At 38.8% G+C, this 19,243-nt stretch overlaps 1 protein-coding gene across 1 annotated transcript in view; it reads right to left on the bottom strand.

The window, feature by feature from the left end:
- The window catches only part of PLCB4 (phospholipase C beta 4), a 1,792,792-nt gene that overhangs the window by 25,447 nt on the left and 1,748,102 nt on the right, over positions 1-19,243 (bottom strand). The window contains exon 40 of the mRNA XM_044056592.1: positions 525-561. Within this exon, the coding sequence (XP_043912527.1) occupies positions 525-561 (37 nt within the window). The remainder of the gene's footprint in view (positions 1-524; positions 562-19,243) is intronic.

Below are 19,243 nucleotides of genomic sequence, written 5' to 3'. Positions count from 1 at the left end.
GGTTCACACAAGAGAGGTGTGGAATGCTACATTGCCCTTCTGAGTGTTGTGTTGGCTGTGAAATTGTCCATTCTGCCTCATATACCTCCATGAAGTGCAGTTATATGCCTACTTATGCTATATGTCCCTGCTTTGTTATTCATGTCTGTTTTGTACAATAATGCGTGGTCTCCAAGTGGGACATGACATCAGCAGCCCTGAAGTTCATCTCTATAAATCCTGTCCAATGCATCTTGATATGACTTAGGTTTAGCATAATTTGCTTCCTCACTTTCTTACTTAGTTGTTCAGGATCATACATATTATTAAATGAGAAAAAATATTTTGACATGATTATAGCAAACTAAGCTACATATTTATTATGTATATGAGAAAAGACTTCCACTGTTACATGATAATATTGAAAAATGTTCACTTTTTGACAAAAAGAAAAGTGCAAATCTTATCAGACATTAGCAGCTCAACAATACATATATTAAGGCAGGCTCTTTGTTTTTTATATTGTTAATGGAGCACATTCCTACCTTGACAGTGAGATACTGCATGACGATGTTTCTGAAGCTGTATGCACAAAAATAATAATGTCAAAACGCAGCAAAAACAAAAAAGGTAACATGAGATACATGAAATGTCAATGTAAAAATAAAACAAAACTGAAAATGCTAAACAAATGGATAATGTTGCATTAAAAAGATCTATGGATATGGCTTAAAAAAGGTATATGATCAAACAATAACTGGTGTGACATTGTAGTTATGATAAAAAAGTAACAAGCACTTACCAACAAAGCAGATCCCAGGACCATCTCTTTCCTGAAGATTCAGTTTTGTATTGATTATTCATTATCAGTTATCAGGGCCACCTTGAAACCTTTTGGTTGACAAAGATGATGTGCTAGATATTACCATGAAGTTCTGAAGATACGTATTATAATAGAAGGGTCAGGATTCATGCAACAGCAGAAGGAAAGGACAGGGTACGGCTAGCATTGAAGGATCCACTACCCAGGGGGAAACTGCACTGCAGGGGGTAGAACAACTTGTAGAACATAGGACTTCTACACTCACAAGATCCATATGTTTGCATGTATCATTATTTCATGTATGTGACAGCACTTGATCTGTTGGCCACCAACATCGGGAATTAAGAAGATTTACAAAAGAAGACTAGGAACCTCTAGTATTATGCATTAAAAGATAATTTAATGTGGAGACAAGATGAGCGTGAGAACTTAGTTTTGTAAATGTGAACAGCATCTGCAGTATATGAGAGAATGGCTGCTGGTGGCAGGTTAGATAGCAAGGGTGCATTCTTCTGTAGAACTTTATTCCAGAAGACCAAAAACCAATAATCCTAGGTTAATGGGTAAAAGATTTAAAGGGAAAAAAAGAACACCCACAATCCGAAAGGAAGTGTTTTATATGTGTGTATTTATACGTGTGTGTGTGTGTGTGTGGGGGGGGGGGTCCTCACACACACCCAATGGGGGATTCCCCGGACATCCTTTTGTTTACTGTAATCAACTCTAGACTGATGCATCATGGTGAAAATAACTTTTCCCTGATTAGTAAATACAGAGCAGTCAGGTTTAATGAAGGACTCCCTAATGAAAATAGGTACACCCTAGTGGCATTATCTTATCTATTAATCATATCTTTTATATGTTATTATTAGTATTATAGTGCTACAGTAGATGTGGATGCAGGGGGGGATATATGTGAGAATTGGAGGGAAAGACTTACTTAATTATATTTTTTTACTATGTAATGGATAATTTTCCAAAATGCAGGTAATGCCATTTGAAATAAGATACAACATGTACAGTGCAGATATGTTTGTTTATACGTGTGCAGGTATGTAAAACTGTATACAAATGTATGTGACTCTGAGTAATTATATGTGTGTGTGTTTGAGTGTCTATATGCATGTGACCATGTGTGTGTGTGTCTATGCACATAAGTGTGTGTGCATGCGTGCTTGGATGTACGCATGCTTGTGCATGTGTGGTACTGCTCTGAGGCACTGCATTTTTGAGTCTCCCTTTTGAAGTAAATGAGGTTTGGCAACAAACCAATTTGTCCAGAGACATCTTCAGAAGAGGGTTAGATAAATACATTAGTGGGAGTAAGAGGGCTGGGGAGATGAAATGGTTAAATGAAGGATGATTGGGAGGAAATGAGGTAAGGGTAGGGAGGAGCTTAAGGGGTTTAGACAAGTGTAGCTGGGTAAGTAATCACATTTTGGCATGAACTTGCTAAGGCAAGTGACGTCTGAGATGACCTATCATTATTCAGGTAGGCCTTGGGTTATTGTTTAATTAGTTAGTGGCTGGGTATAGGAGGTAGATGTTTCATATAGGTAATAAAGTTTTTTTTTTCTTGCAAGCCAGAATACATGCTTTTGCATTGGGCATGGCTTGATGGTGGTTATGGTGGAAAGCACAAGAGGGTCATGTTTCCCCTGGCCCCCATACAGTACACGTCCGTTCTTTTGGGTGGTTGGGTGTATTGGTGGTATAATGGTTGGAGAGAGGGGCTGTGATGGTGCTTGGCCCTATAACTAGTTTACTTGTTAGGATTTCAGGGTGGTGGGGGGACGTTTATTAAAAAAAACAAAAACAAAAATGCTCCAAAGAAGTTTCGTCAATTAGCTGGAGGGTAGGTGCAGGATAGGTATTTATCCTTTTCATACATATAGTGCCCCTGCTTTCTCAGTAGCATTCCTGTTGTTAGTGCATTTCACCTCAGCCGGAAGGGCTTTCACAGGCTTGAGACATGTCGTTAGCAGGTACACCATGCGCATGCGTGCTGGACTCTCCTTTTAGCAGCCCATAGCCTCCATCACCATGAAATCTGATATTCATACACACACACACACACACACACACACACACACACACACACACACACACACACACACACACACACACACACACACTCACACAAAAAGATATATATATATATGTGTGTGTATATAAGCAAATGAAGCAAATGATAGTACTTTAAATTTTATACACATGTACAGTCATGACACCACAACTCTTTTCTAGTGTCCTTCGGAAGGTTATTGTGTGAATAATGGTTATGCAGCATGCATGACGAATTGTTAACTGTTGAGAGCAGAACTGTTGCTAGGAAGATGGGGCTAGATGTGATGGTTACTCATTTAGTAGTGCTGCTTACATTATGCAAGAAACAGTGCATCTCCCCCAGCTTATATTCATGCCGTGAAGATAAAGAGTTTGAAAGAGTGTCCAGATTGTCCCTGCATGTTGTTGGTTTGCTCTTTATCAGATTTGAGATTTTCTGGCAAATCACAGGAATTATGGGAGGATCAAGGGCACTAAATAGTAACATTCTTGTTTCCGGGTCGTTTTCCGTACCACTTACCCAGAAAAATGCAGACCTTTCCCTAGCTTTGCTTTTGCAATACTAAAGGCCACAGAGTAGGGTAGTTTTCTGGGCAATGCAATGTCCACGAGTAATGGCTGCTTGTTTCAAAGCCTGGGATTCTCGTTACTGATTGCTTGGTTCCTCACAAGTCCAACTCATTTTTTTTTTTTACATTACATGGATTGTTATATGTGAACGAGCAAAATCAGCAAGTAAGCTATTTAATTATAAATTAAGAACTTTGATGTCTGGCTTCTGTTTTGGAGTGTGTAGAAGGTATGGAGCTGCCGCGGTTGTACTTTGTCAAGGGAGGGTGGAGAGTCTGATTTTGCCTCATAACTGACAATGCATTGCAGTTGAAGTTACTAAATATTGACAGACATTTGAGCATTGTCTGCAGTGGTAGATGCACATAATTTCATTACTAAACCACCTCTGCAATGTGAGTTTGGTTATTTGAGCAGACTGGTATAAAGTGAGCCATTGGGGAAATGGTATGTTTTTGTAAGGTGCTTGACATCAGTGATAGTTACTAATTCCATGTGAGCTCAAGAGTTTCTAGTTGGGGATGGATGTAGTTGCTTTATCTTCCATGGTCATTTGTAATTTTGCGAGTAAGGGAAACAGCACACACCCACAAAAAAAAAAGGTATCCAGCTTCAAGGGTTCAGGGAGCAAGATATTTGTTTCTGAATGTGCGGTGGAGCGTTTGCTTGCTAGGGTGTTTTTGGCATGGACGATTTATGAGTGATGACAAGTGGGCTGTGGAATGTGCATGGTAAACCCTAGTGGCTGGGGTGACATTTTGTGGTTTGCTTATCATATTGGTGGCAAAAGGGGCTCATCAGACATAGCTGTCACTTTTAGCAGTCTAGAAGCACTTCATCACAGGCTGTAGTTAGGAAATAATGATAGACACTTAAGCTTCAGACTTCATACCCTTCAGAAAGTCATGATAATGTATAACATTTGTTTTATGCTCTTATCGTAGTTTGGAAGCAGTACATTTAAATTCATCCCATTTTATTGTTAGTTCTTGCTTTTAGCGCTACAGGGGTATGGCTAACATATTGTTGGATTAACAGCAGTTCAACAAAACCTACTTTTCTCTGCAGCACTTGTAAGTCGTCCAGGGGAACAGTTGCCTCCATGCATGGGCAGAGTGCAATACTACAAGTTGGAAGGTTTGGATGGCCAGGTTAGAGGTAAGGGGACACTCACTGGCTAGAAATCATCTTTCAGGAGCTGTCATTTATGGCATAAGTACGTAATAAGTTGTGGGGTCTGGGCGGAGCCCTTCTGTAATTGTTATCTATCAACACTTTCAGTTCTGGTTTTCATGCACTTTTATTTGGAAGGTGATGGCTGCTGGGGTGGAGGTTGGATTGATGAGTGGTAAATAGGGTGGTAACAAGTTTTTGCTTTATTTTGTCAGAGTTTTAGATTGTGTATGGGGAGTTTGGGGTTTCCACTGGTAGTGGGGGGATTCAGGATCGTGGGTGGTTACTAGGTTAATGGCTTTAAGGTTCTTCACATCCTGGCTGAGTTCAGGTATGTAAGATTCCTTACTACGGAGTGTATGGTGTCTTTATCCAAGGGGACATGGGTGAAGGCTGCCCTATTCAAGAGGGACATAGTGGAGCCACTGGGGTGAACTGGTGGCTCGGGTTTTGTAATCGGCTGTGTTAGCACAACTATGGACTGTTTTAATTTTCTTTGCCCTGATTATTGGTTAACAACTTTATCAAGGAAGCTCATAGAGCAGTTAAAGGGTGATATTTTATTTGTGGAACAGGCCTTTTAATGGAATGATTCTGTTTTATTTCACATGTTATCAGCTGTAGCTTTAATATGGGATGTGTAGGAAATTTTAAGGGGAACTTTGTTAAGGCATCTTAAATTTCATCAGAATTTCACACTCTGTAGTTATCAGTGCATTTTATGCAGTTCATGAAAGAGCTATGCTCTTGGTGGTACATAATGTTATTAAGAAGTTTTGTTTATGCATGTCTGGTGGATTTACAGTATTCTCTTTTGCAGATCACACTGAGGTCACAGATGGGGAGCTGCGTAGTGTACAGTACTTGGTGGCATGAAGGAATGTGGACTCAACAGGTGGAGAGGACGGTGTAGGAATGTCGGCGGATGGAGCAATATGAAAAGGAGGTCAGTTTCCAAAAGTGCAGCTGAATATGGATTTGTTTTTTTTTGTGTGTTTGCCTTCCCTGCAGCAAGGTAATGTTTTGTAGATCTTGGGCTCGGAGTATCAGGATTGAATTTCCTACTGCATTATTGGTAATGGTGGGGGGTCTTCAGAGTAATGAGGCAGGTACACGAATTACCATGGGAATATACCATTCAGGCGAAGGATGGGTATAATTATAGCAATAAATAATGGTTTACTGCTGAAGAAGGTATTACGTGGGTAAGTTGGCTGGGTTTTAGTGATAGGTCCACCAGTAAGGACTTGCCAGCTAAGCTTACCTTTGCCTATATAGGTATGTATTGGAGTGACTATACTTACATGCAGTTTAGGTTTAGTTTGCTTGGCCTCGATGGCCAGCAGAAGTGGAGAAGAAAAGGATTAACTGCTTATGGAAGGGGTCCATGGTGGCAGTGTTGCTTTGTGAGTTTGGTAGAGTTAACCTTTAGACTGAGCTACAGGGGTGGGATGGTAGGAATAGGTTAAGGGTTTGACAGGACATTACCAGGTGGGGGGGAGTGTGTTGTTCTGGTTGATGGGAGAGGTATTGTCTGCAGTCTGGTAACTGCAAATAGCAGCAAGCCTGACTTAGCTAATACCCAGGGGTGGCAGAATTTTCTGAGGGGTTGAGAGGAAGGCAAATGTTGGCAGGAGAACACAGTAGGTTCTTTTCTGACATTGCTCTTAAAGTTGGGAATTACGGGCAGCAGAAATGGGAGGGCAGGCAGTTATGGGGGGCAAGGGGTGACAGTTTAGTGACTACATATATTATGATGACTAGGCTAGTGCGCTTGGAGTCTGGGTGAGATGGGGAAGATGGTGGCTTTTTCATAGCTGGGAGTCCTGCTGGTATGTGCACACTTCAGGTCATTTAGTTTAGTTGGGGAGATTGAGAACTATTATAGTTCACATAAGTTGCGATTGTACATATTGCAATTGTTTAGTTTGTCATGTTAAGACAGGACATTAATATTGGTTTTCTTCTAAATGTACACGGCATCTGTGATATAAACAGCCCCTGTTACCAGTGGCTTCAGTAATCATGAGGGATAGTTCAGTAGGGTGGTTACGTAAATGATTTAGAGGCTATTAAGAGGCAAGTCTGCTGGGCGTATGCTGTACTGTATAAGTTTTATATGGAAATAAAGAAGTGTCCCGGGTAAGGTATATTGATATTTAAGTTATCCTTCTACAGTGATTAGTTGCCATATCCTCGGTTGGTACCACTTTACCTTGTGTTATAATGAGGGTCATTGATTCTGTAGTCTGTTTTTGCTTTGGCTGTGACCGGAATGATGGGGGTAAGGCTGTGTTAGGTTGAGGTGGGGGAGCTAGGGCAATTTAGCAGGGGCGGTTTAGGGGTGTAGTCATGTCATTAAGAAAATTTGATTGGTGTATGCAGAGAATTTACATTGTTCTTTCTTTTGCAGGTGGCAGTAGTTGGGTAGCACTGGAAGTTGATAGGATGGTTTTTCCTGCTGTTTGACTATACCGGTCGCAGAAGAGGTCTTAGTCACCAGAGTAGTGCAATGAGGCCAGAGAGTGCAGTTAACAGAGGGAGCAATGGTTAGTTGCCTGACGGAAACAGAGTGAAAGAGAATGTATTCTGTTGGAGGGGATGTTCTAGTGTGGTACAAGGGAGTCGTGGTTAATCCTATTTTATTTACATTCATCAAAGCACATTTCAGTACTGGTGTGTTAGGGCTTTGGGGTTGATGACAGGGATCTAATTTGGTTTACAGATGATGGGTACACCAAATGATGTTTTGCTTAACCCCTTCTTTTATGGGGGGGTAGTTGGTTGGAAAATTTTGGTAGGAGGGAGGGGGAACAGCCTCGTCAGGCTGGTGTGGCAGGGAAGAGGGACAGGCTTGACCTCTTCTGTTCCTCCTCTGGTGTTTGGATGTTCATTTCAAGGATTTGGGAAAGCAAAGCGAGCAGCTGGAGGCTGTTTGCTAAATAAGCAGGCAGAGGTAAGGACGCCTCTTATTCGGTTGGAAAGTAATTCTATAAATGGTGTATAACGTGAGTTGGGGACGCTGCTTCATAAGTAAGTAAGTAAGCAAGTAGAGATATGGACGCTGCTTACTGGATCAGGATGCATAAGGTCACGTCATCCTAAATTATTTGGTTGGATGGGTAATTCAATAAATGGGATATGAAGTGAGTTCTTGGATGCTGCTTCATAAGTAAAATAAGCGAGCAGAGGTATGGATGCTGCTTACTGGGTCAGAATGAGTAGGTCGCGCTGTCCTGATTAACATTACAAGGATGTTTATTCTGTGATTAAAAGCAACTATACTACGTTCAGTTGTAATAAATGTTGGTTATCAAAGCTATGTTATGGAAGTTTAATAAAGGTCATCAAATGTCATTCAGTGTGATGTGTGTTTATTGAACAAAGTGCTATTACCTGCGATAACTTACTGGAACAGACAGACATTTCTACAGCTCTGTTGCTAGACTCATATGCTTTGATTGTGGTCAGACACAAAATGTCTTGCCAAGAAGAAACAAAATAAGCCTGCTTGCCATAAAATAAAATGAAGATGAATCTAAGAAGGACCAAGGAAACATCATAAATGTATAGCTGACATCTCGAGAAAAATCAGCCTGGCAAAATAGAAGACAAAGCAGGTATGTGATTTAGAAAGCAATGGACTGACCCCGACTCCTGCCTAACATTGTCTGTTATGGATGAAGGATTCTTTTCACTTTCAGACTTCTATCACATTCAAAATGTCTTTAATCATAAAAATAAGTAAATGAATCTTTGAAACTTTAATAATAAAAATAAGTGAATAAATCTTTGAAATACGTCATGAGGTGGTACCTCAAGTATTTGCTGCATAAAATTCAGTTTCAGTGATGCTTGATAAAATGAACTCATTTAGGTCAATATGATTGTTATTCTGGAAAGTATAGTTTACCCCAAGGTTGTGCATCATTAGAACTGCTTATATGAAGTAAGGGGGTGTAGCCATTGTCTGGGAATTCAAAGTGCTTGCCCTGCCATTCATGATATCTGTGTTATCTTATTCACTTAAGTGGATTCACAATATTGGTAGCTGATGAAAGAGGGCAATATAAAATGTGGGTCTATATTAAATCAGTGAATGCTTAAAAAGTGAACGCTGATTTATCAAACCCATGTAAGCGAAAGCTTACAATCCCGAACACTCAGAACAGCAACTGTTTTCAAAGGGAAAAAAAAATCGATGTTCCACAAAAAAAATAAATAAATGAAAACATCAAAACATTACATAAAGTGGGGGGGCTTCACCCACACACCTCCCTACTTAAATATACCAACTCCGAGATTGCACTACAGTGACAAAAATGGCAAAGTAATGGGGGTGGCCAAGAGATTTCTTTCCCAAGGGAAGAAATCGCTTATATGCTGTTTCCCTATTTTGCTGTTTCTTGTCCCTATTTTGCTGTTTCTTGCTTTCAAGTTCGATCAAGATGCATTTGAAGGATTGCATCTTCAATCATAATAGGAACCCTAAAATGTAACTTAAACAAAGGGTCAGAAAAGTTATGGTTATATTCAGAGAAAGAAACAGATTTACTAGTAGAATTCCACAAGATTCACTATGGGAGCAGTTCTCAGCTAAGGAAAGTTATTTTAGACGATTCGAGAAAAGAGATTATGTGACATTTGCATATGTAATGTCTTTGTATGCAGCACTTAAGGGAGGCAGGAAGGGAATATACAGCTCTTCTCAGAGGATACAATTTACAGAATATGGCATATAATGATCAGAAATGTGACTGCTTAGATGTAATTAAAGAAGTGCAGAGAAATATCAATTTCAAAGAACACCTGAGAAGAATCCACAGGATGAATAAATAACAAAGGAGATATAACCAGGGTCCCTAATTTTCCACTCTTCTAGGAGAAAGTTAAGCAATAATTCAGACTATATGAATATTGGAATACCATGAATTTTAAGGAAGTTTGCATTTTTGACCATAGCACTCATAATTTGTATTTCATGGTATATTTTACTTGCTAGTTATAATACTGAAACTTTGCTTATTGAGTTTTCTGTGCTTATAATCTATTTTATTATACATATGGCTGAAGTAGAGTTGATCCCACAGTTTTTGGTAAATTTAATTTGTGGTTGCACTGTTCGAATTATATTATAGTCAAACTGTTACAGTTCGACTGTAATATAATTTCAGTAGTAATCCTCTTTCTCCATGGTTATATGACTTCAGAGTTAGTATATTTAATTTCCAGGGGTGTGGGAGCACAGGCCCCATATCTTGGGGTGTGGGGGTAAAGCCCCTCATGTAACAACGTTTCTGGGTATTTTAGGTGATGTTGATGAGAGTTCATTAGCAATGTAAAGAAATGTAATTATTTATATATATATATATATATATATATATATATACACACACACACACACACACACACACACACACACACACACACACACACACACACACACACACACACACACACACACAGTATTAGACTGGAAATATGCTTTATGTTTCAGCTAAATAAAGTTATATTAGATGGTCTAAGAAAAGAGATTATGTGACATCTGCCTCTATGATTTGTCTTTATCAAATATTGATATTGTGAGACAATACTAATCTGTTGTTCAGTTCTATAAGCTGATCCAACATGTTTACTACTGTTGGACTGAACATAGGTTACCCCACTGGGACCAGCTGCTATACCGATGGTGTTCTATTTTTGTGTCGTGTATGATTGGAGTTGGGGGTTGACATTTGTATTTGCCCTCCATACTTGGATTACCATGGTTCTACAGATGAGTGGACATGGTAGGATTACATTGCATATGATGTGTTACCCTGATGTGTGCCATATTTAATGAAATACAAAACACTTTGATATGCTGTTGCATGGTGTTGCAGCCCTGATCCATAGAGAAATGTTTTTATAAATAGCACCCAAAGAGTCCCCCAAAAGTCAGCTTTGAAGCTAATCTCTTTAATATTTTTTGTTTCACTGTAGAGAAATGTTATATATATGGATGTGCTTTTTTTAATTGATATCCATTCTACAACAAAATTCAAGAAAATAGTTACCTTTCTACATGGTATTATTTCTGACATGCAACATTCAGAATTATAATATACAGCCAGCTAGCAGCTAAAGAGACACAAAGAGGAAGAGAGATATAGCCACGTTAGTAATAACTTTATAGTTTCCTCCCACATAAAATATTCTGTTGGGTGGTTTCATTCCATTATTATAAATGCACTCAGAGACATCAAAAGAATGTTCCTGCAGGTACCAATATTTATTCTGAAATAATCAGAAGCTATAAATATTAAAGAAACTAGTTAATATATACTAAGTCATACATATGCCCTGTTATCTCATGTATCCAAAACAGTTTTGATAAATTTATCTAAGCAGATAGCTTACTGTTCAATTATATCACTCAATATACCAGTAATATTATACTAATATACTAAAAAGCATAAACAGTTATTTAATTTGTATATGAACAAAAAAAGTATAGAAACGAAAAAAAGCAAAAAGAGAAAGAAAGCAATAAGAAAAATATTGTCATGGCATACCTTACTTCAAGATTTAGCAAGTATAAAACAAATTAAAGTCCAGCTGCAGTAGATGCTTTGAGAGATTTAGTGGGAACAGCAAACTTTTTGTTTTTTTCTTTTTAACATCAGTCCAAGAAAATTTATCAGTAACTCTCTTCAGAGATGCAGATGCCCATTCGATATCTTCAGGTAAGGAAATAATGTTACTGTTTTTAATAAAGGCAGTGGCTTCCTCTAGGGCATTAAATGATCTCATTTCATTCTGATATAGGATTTTTATTCTGGCAGGAAAGACAAGCTAAGTTTTGATGTTATTCTGCTTTAACAGTAACTCATATCCTTCAAAACCATACCAAAAATTATAAACTGGATTTTTGGAATTCTATATAATAATATCAATGTTAAGAATGAACTATCATATCTATATAACACTTTGTCTATAAGACAACTCCTAAAGATTCTTACTGGCAATATCTAACTAAAGGGTTTCAAGTATCATTATCAATGAAAGATAAAACAAACATTTTATTTTCAGTTAAACTAACTTCTTATTCACAATTCTGGTGGATTTTTCATTGGAAATTTCTACACAGATCCTTTTTGACACCTGAGAAACTCTCAAAAATGAACCCTTCAAAACAGCAAGTTATGTTGGAGATGTCATCTGTCCACTAATGCTGACTGGTCTCATATTTTTTATGACTGTACTAATATTAAACCATACTGGAATGAGATTAACATAGGGCGGCCACGGTGGTGCAGTGGTTAGCATTGCTGCCTCACAGCAAGAGGTTCTCTGGTTCAATCCTCGGCTAGGGTGCCTTCTGTGTGGAGTCTGCATGTCCTCCCTGTGGTCGCGTGGGTTTCCTCCGGGTGCTCTGGTTTCCTCCCACATCCCAAAGACATGCTGCAGGTGGATTGGACACTCTAAATTGGCCCTAGGTGTGCATGTGAGTGTGCCTTCTGTGGAAGGTTGGGCGCCGGGCTGGCAACTCGACACCGTAAAACTCCACTGCCATTCAATGTGCGGACAAGGTGATCCACTGTGGTGACCCCTAAACGGGAAAAAGCCGAAAGAAGAAGAAGAAGAAGATTGGAATGAGATTAACAAATTTCTTCTAGCTATCAATACTGATATATTTGTTTTGACAAAGTATTTAATTTTACTGAATGTTGTTAATAGTAATAATATGAAGAAGGATGACCTGTATTTGTTGTGGACAATGTTAGCAATAGCCAGAAAATGTATAACTAGAAGATGGCACTCTAAAGTAGCACCCACAATGGAGGAATTCCTATCATCACTGAAGAAATGCATACTAATGGAGAAAAGAACAAAAGAGTTAAGAACTTTTCCTAAGCCATTGGTTAATAGTCCGTGGAGGAAAGTTTTGAATTTGATTGATACCCTACAGATGGAACCAAACTCTTCCTAACTATCATAGTTTATATATTAACTTATTATTTAACTACAAATGTTTTTATCTGAATCCTTTTGGTCAGGCTGAATGTAAATACTGTAAATAGTTATTGAATGTTATGAATGTATTAAAATATTGTGTTATTTCATCAAAATAAAAATCATTTGAGTAAAAAAAAAAAATGGTTCCTGCAGCGTTAGTGGCATTCTCTAAAAGGCTGATGTACAGTCATATAATGTAGCGAAGAGAACGAGGACATATGAAAGACAAAGGATGACTCTGCTTTGATGTTGATATATGGAGCCAGACTTTACTGCATTTGTCCTGTTCTCACTCAAGCAAAGCAGATTAAAGAGAGAACGTAAAGAAGTGTTATGAATCACACCGTGATTCACTAGATTGGAGTATAAAAAAATTCTTCTCAGAATGTATAAAAATTAAGACGAATTCCACATCTCATGATAGTCATTTGTTTATAAGAACAGATCATTTAAAAGCTTATTTTACTCAGAGAAACCTTCCAACATGGAGCTCACTGCCTAAGCCATTTTAATACAAAATCCTAAACTTCATAAAAGAAAAACAAAGAAAAAAAAACTTTAGATCTAATCATGCACTAAATGATGCTTAAATTCAACCCCAAATGACTGAATGCCAAGTTCCCAGCCAACATATTTTTTGAACAAATACATCTAATATACTTAAATGTTGAAGGAGACCTATGGTTAATCAAGGCTATCCTGGTGCTGTAACAAGTCTTTTCAAAAGTACCCCTTCACCATCTTAACAGTATTCATTTTTCTGTCTGTTTCAGACTCTTCTGAAACATCAGCTTGACCTATACATTACAGTCTCCTCCTGTAGGGCACTTAAATACCCTATGACCTAACACCCTCTCCTTTGACCTAGCTCTGCTTTTGAGCTACCACCTCTGTGTCCTTCAATTCAGCTCTGCCTCTTCAGTTTTATTCTATAATTTTTGCTAGTAATGTAGCATATCCATTACCCCCACCAACCTCTCTTCTATCTCCAGTTTGAGGATACAGAATGCTCATTCCTTTCTCATATTCAATTGCGCTCCATGTTGTTAGCTTTTTGTTATGTGCTTACCACTAGCTTAAATTCAGTCTCTCTGTATAGCTCTCTGATCTGGACAGCAACTGACTACTAGGATGAATGCAATCCAATAGAGTTGCCATACTGGCCAAAAAGATTACTGAAGACAAAACCTTTAAAGGGCAATATCCCCCTTTTCCCCAAGGTAAAGTGAGCCAGAGCTAATTGTATTAAGTGTAGTGTGTGTGTGTGTGTGTGTGTGTGTGTGGGGGGGGTCGTGGTTGCAGAGACATAACCCTGCATGGTATAAGTAGAGCAAAATGATTTTGGCCATTTTGCTATGAAAACTGGTATGGTAATTTAGCTGGTTTGAGTTTAACTCCCTAATCTACACTGAACTAGATACAGCCTCCAGCTGCTGTATTACCAGTGACCTGTGCAGTGAAAGAATGACCTCTGTTTCTCTTGGGATCACTCAATGCACCCTAGCATCCCGTCAACCTTTACCTCTATTCTTTCTCAGTGCATTGCTTGATTTAGGTGCCTGGGAGAAGGAGGAGGCAGCTGTGGTCGACAATCTAAAGTGAGATCACAAAACTGTGAGTGTTCTGGTTTACATACTAGGATCATACTAAGATCAAGATTGTGGTATCTTGGAGAGTTCTACTTACTCTGAGCTATAATAGTCTCAGAATTACTACACATAAGTAGCAGAGGTCTGGAAGCACAGTACCCACTCATCAGGGGTGCACTGCACTTTTAAAGTATGACAGTGAGTATCGAGCGTCAGTATTTTACTCTGAACTCACTATCTTGTGATCATACCTTTCAGTGTTGCTTACATGTATGCTGAATTTTTGTCATGAAAAAGTGTGAATCATCTGGTAAATGACTGTAACCCTAATTTTTTTAATTCTTTGCCATTTCTAGCACTTGTCATCTTAATGTGTGTGTTTTTTTTTTTTTGGGGGGGGGTACTACTGATAAAGGTGAATAAGCATCTATATTACAATCCATTCGCCAACTATACACCTACCTTTCTGAGCAGCACCAGGGATCTTCGTAAACTGGTCTATCCACTGATTAGCAATACATCTGTCTTAGTGTAGTCAATAAGCAAGCCAATCCTGAGCATGATGTCCAACACAAGCTAAGTACAATACTTGCATTGTATCCTATAATGGATTTTATCCAGGCAGTTTTTCCTTAAATTAGTATGGTTTGCTTTAGCCAGGCAGTTTCCTATCAGACTTCCTATTTTTGGTCTGCAGTTTACATAGTTTGATGTGCGCAGCAGTTCTCTTTAATGTCAGTGTAAAATCCCAGGCAGATTGTTATTACCCTCTATGTGATTTGAGGTTCCCTCTCTCTAGGTAGTGATGACGTATAGAAACACATGGAATAAATTAATCTGCAAAATAACCACTTTCAGGAACGCATGCCATTTCCAATTTGTTAGTCGCATAACATTAAGAAAAGGCAATGGAATGTCTCATGGTACATTCCGTTTAGTTCATATAACATATGCGAGACTAACACTCTAGCAGGTAGCCAGCTCCTTCCTGCACCCATCTTTTGCAGAATAGCCATCAACATCCTTCTTCAGCCCACCAGCACCTCTCCACTTCATAAGGTGAGATTAAATAACTTATTTAGTGGATTATCAGGAACTATTATCAGTTGTCTGCCTGGACAGGTAACCTATCTGGAATTTGTGTTTTTTCTAAACTTCTGCAAGTTCTTTCCCTTCCTTTTCCATGGCTATTTTGGTAACTGTTGCCTCCTTTCCCATGCTGGCAACCCACCCTCCATTTCTTTTGTAAACACCAGAGTGAAGATCTCATTCTGTAATTCTGTATGATGTTCAGCCTCCTTCCACTTCCTCTTCCACATTTTACCATTAACTGAGTGCGTATTCAGATCTTCCTTTATGCCTTTGTGTATCTGAAAAATTATTTTACCTCTCTGTCTCTTAGTGGCCTAGCCATCACCTTCTATTAAATCACTATGATTTGTCACATGATCTTGCTTTTTCCTGGTTTCCTTAGATGTCTTTTTCCCTATTTCCCTCTCTTTTCATTGTTGTATGCTTCCCCCTCTTGCTTGTAATTTTTCCACCTCCTATTTTGTTCCTTCTTGAACTTACGCCTTCTTTGATGCATACATGTAGCGTGCTCACCAAAGACATTTCTTTAGTATAGTATCATGTTATTTTGTACTATATGCCAGGGCGTATAGATATTTGCAGTACTGTAGAATCAGACATCTTTGTTGTCCTTTTTTCTTTACTTCAGGGACTGATAACCACATTGAGACATCACCAGTACTGTTTAGTGTCTCTCTTTCTTCCAGATCGACAGTACCATTTCCTTTTGCTACTGAGCGGCAGATTAAGATTGTGTCCCTTCTTTCCTTCTTCAATGGAGTCCTTTCCCTTGTAGCCTCTTCCTTCTTAACATGGTTTTAGCCTCTTGTTATTTCATGACTTGAAGACTGAAAGCCTCGCCTGATTGTTTTTCTCCCCTTGCTACCAACTTCTAATCCTGCTTGTGAGCCTGTCCTCAGCTTTTCTTTCTGCTTCCTTTGACCTGTACACAATAAATAATCAACAGGGTTTGTCGCCTCTCCCTCCAGCTAAAGATCCAACATCTCACTCCATTCTTTTTTTCTTTTTCCCCTGCAACATTAACCTTGGTTATAAAAAATACCAATTCCTCCCCAATGTGCTGAGTATTTTGTTTTGCTAACATCAATGTCACTTTCTGTGACTGCAGCATATAATTCATTCACTTAGTTGCCAAAAATCCAAGTATCATATAAATCGACTCCCTCATTGTGTTTCCATTTGAAAAAAAATAAATAAAAAAGAAGAGAACATGGATGGGAGAAATCACTTTGCTACACAAATTTCAAAAAGGAGAACACCATCCTGAAATGTTACTTGGAAAACCTCACTGTGTACCATTAGTGTTTTACGTTAGTTGTGATGAAATGACACAATGTGAAACTGTTAACCATATCAGTTACAGAACACTTGATATGTTCCTGTTAGCACTGCCATCTTGGCATATCTAACATAGAAGATTATGATCGGGTCGCCGATCCTAACTGACTTATTATGTCTTCGAAGTAAATTTCTTGGCATCCGTGTTGAGAACACATAATAATAAGTTAGGATCAGAGATCTGATCATAATTCTTTGTAGTGCATGGAGCTTGTATCTGCTCCATGTAATACAAGTTAAAGTAAGAAAGAAAAAAAAATGCTAAGTGTTTTACTATCTTTCAAAGCCGTAAAGTATTTAACAAGTGCTGCCAGGAAGACAATGTATCTCAATCCCTTCTGTTTACACTCATCTTATCATGCCTCTCAGTTGTCCAGTTTTTCACAGAATGTCCAGATTTTTGTCTCATATATTTGGTTTGTTCTTCATAAAGTCTGTGGTTTTCAGAAAAATTACTAAGACATTGTGTCCATCAGAAAATGCAGGTGAACACAGATCCTGTAATTGTGATAACTTTTAGGTTTATTACAGGAAATCATGACATGTTACTGATGTACAACAAGCAGAACAAAGTATTTTATTTTACTGCTGTCTTTTGCTGGTTAGTGCAGTCAGATTTTACTGCTGAGCACTAGACCAGACCTTAACAACCTAAGCAAGGGGTGCTTAACATTTGTTAAGGGCAGGTCTCACACCACTCTGGCACTTAACTGATTTGTCTTTTTCAAACTATCAGAGCATAATTAGTGCACTACATGCACTACAATGTCAATAGCACTTCTACAGTCAGTAACATAGCCATGATTTCTACTGCTGGCAAACTCAGAAACAACCAGACTGTTCAGACACCCTCTGCATTAGACAGACTTCAACAATGTCTCCATAAAGAGCAGCACTGCACACACAACTTCATTCATTTAAAATGTCTCAGTGTGTAACGAACAAATAAGACCTATGCAGAATACAATAGCACCAGTTTCTCAGCAGCCAGTAAGATGAAACCCAAAAGGCAGACACTATTAATAGTTCATTATATGAATCCAGACAGCTGGAATTGTCACAGAGGTGTCAGAGACAAGACATCTAAACATGGTACAACCATACTGCCACTTAAGAATGGTACTACCATACTGCCACGTAAGCATGGCACTACCATACTGCTGCTTAAGAATGGTACTACCTTACTGCCACGTAAGCATGGTACTACCATACTGCTGCTTAAGAATGGTACTACCTTACTGCCACGTAAGCATGGTACTACCATACTGCTGCTTAAGAATGGTACTACCATACTGCTGCATAAGCATGATACTACCATACCGCCACGTAAGCATGGTACTACCATACTGCTGCTTAAGAATGGTACTACCTTACTGCCATGTAAGCATGGTACTACCATACTGCTGCTTAAGAATGGTACTACCATACTGCTGCATAAGCATGATACTACCATACGGCATGGTACTACCATACTGCTGCTTAAGAATGGTACTACCTTACTGCCATGTAAGCATGGTACTACCATACTGCTGCTTAAGAATGGTACTACCATACTGCTGCATAAGCATGATACTACCATACCGCCACGTAAGCATGGTACTACCATACTGCTGCTTAAGAATGGTACTACCTTACTGCCATGTAAGCATGGTACTACCATATTGCTACTTAAGTATGGTACTACCATACTGCTGCATAAGCATGGTACTACCATACCTCCGCGTAAGAGTGGTACTACCATGTAAGTGTGGTACTACCATACTGCCACATAAGCATACTACTACTGTGCTGCTGTGTAAGCATGGTACTACCATACTGCACTTAAGCATGGTACTATCATACTGCCACTTAAGCATGGTACTATCATACTGCCACTTAAGCATGGTACTACTATGCTGCTGCATAATCATGGTACTACCGTGCTGTCATGTAAGCATGGTACTACCATGCTGCCCTGTAAGCATAGTACTACCATACTGCCACGTAAGCATGGTACTACCATACTGCATGTAATCATGGTACTGCCATACTGCCACGTAAGCATGGTACTACCATACTGCCGTATAAGCATGGTGCTACCATGCTGCTGTGTGAGTATGGTACTACAGTGCAATTTTTACATGTTAATTGATGATACTAATCATTTTAAGCACCCAGTTTCAGGTAGGGACTTTCAATTTAAGGTGAGAGTGAATTGTTCCATAAAGAATTGAGTTTATTTAGTATCTGGTGTTTCCTATTTATCTTTCTATATTGGGAAGATGCACAGGACTTTAAGAGGCAGAGTGAGAGAACATTCAGCAGCAATCCGTAGGCTTGATGAGAAGAATGCACTTGTAAGCATATTCTTGATTTTGATATTTCACATTCTTTTAAGTTTAGAAGTTAACAGAATGCCTGCATGATAGCATGCGGCATGGAGATTTAGGGAACATCACAGAACAACATAAAATTTGATGGATTATTAGGTTAGAGGCTGACAAATACCCTGGCCTTAATGACAGGGTTCCTTTGAGACCTTTCTTGAAAGCCTGTAGTTTGTTCAATGATTAAGTGATTGTTTGCTTTTTATGAATGAGTTTTAGGCTATGTGTTACTGTGTTAGCAAGGGGTT

This window comes from Protopterus annectens, chromosome 1.part2, assembly GCF_019279795.1.
Source record: "Protopterus annectens isolate FY-2018-M chromosome 1.part2, PAN1.0, whole genome shotgun sequence".
NCBI lineage: Eukaryota > Metazoa > Chordata > Ceratodontiformes > Protopteridae > Protopterus > Protopterus annectens.
Note: the sequence above shows the minus strand (reverse complement) of the source record. Positions and strands in the feature narration are given on the sequence as shown.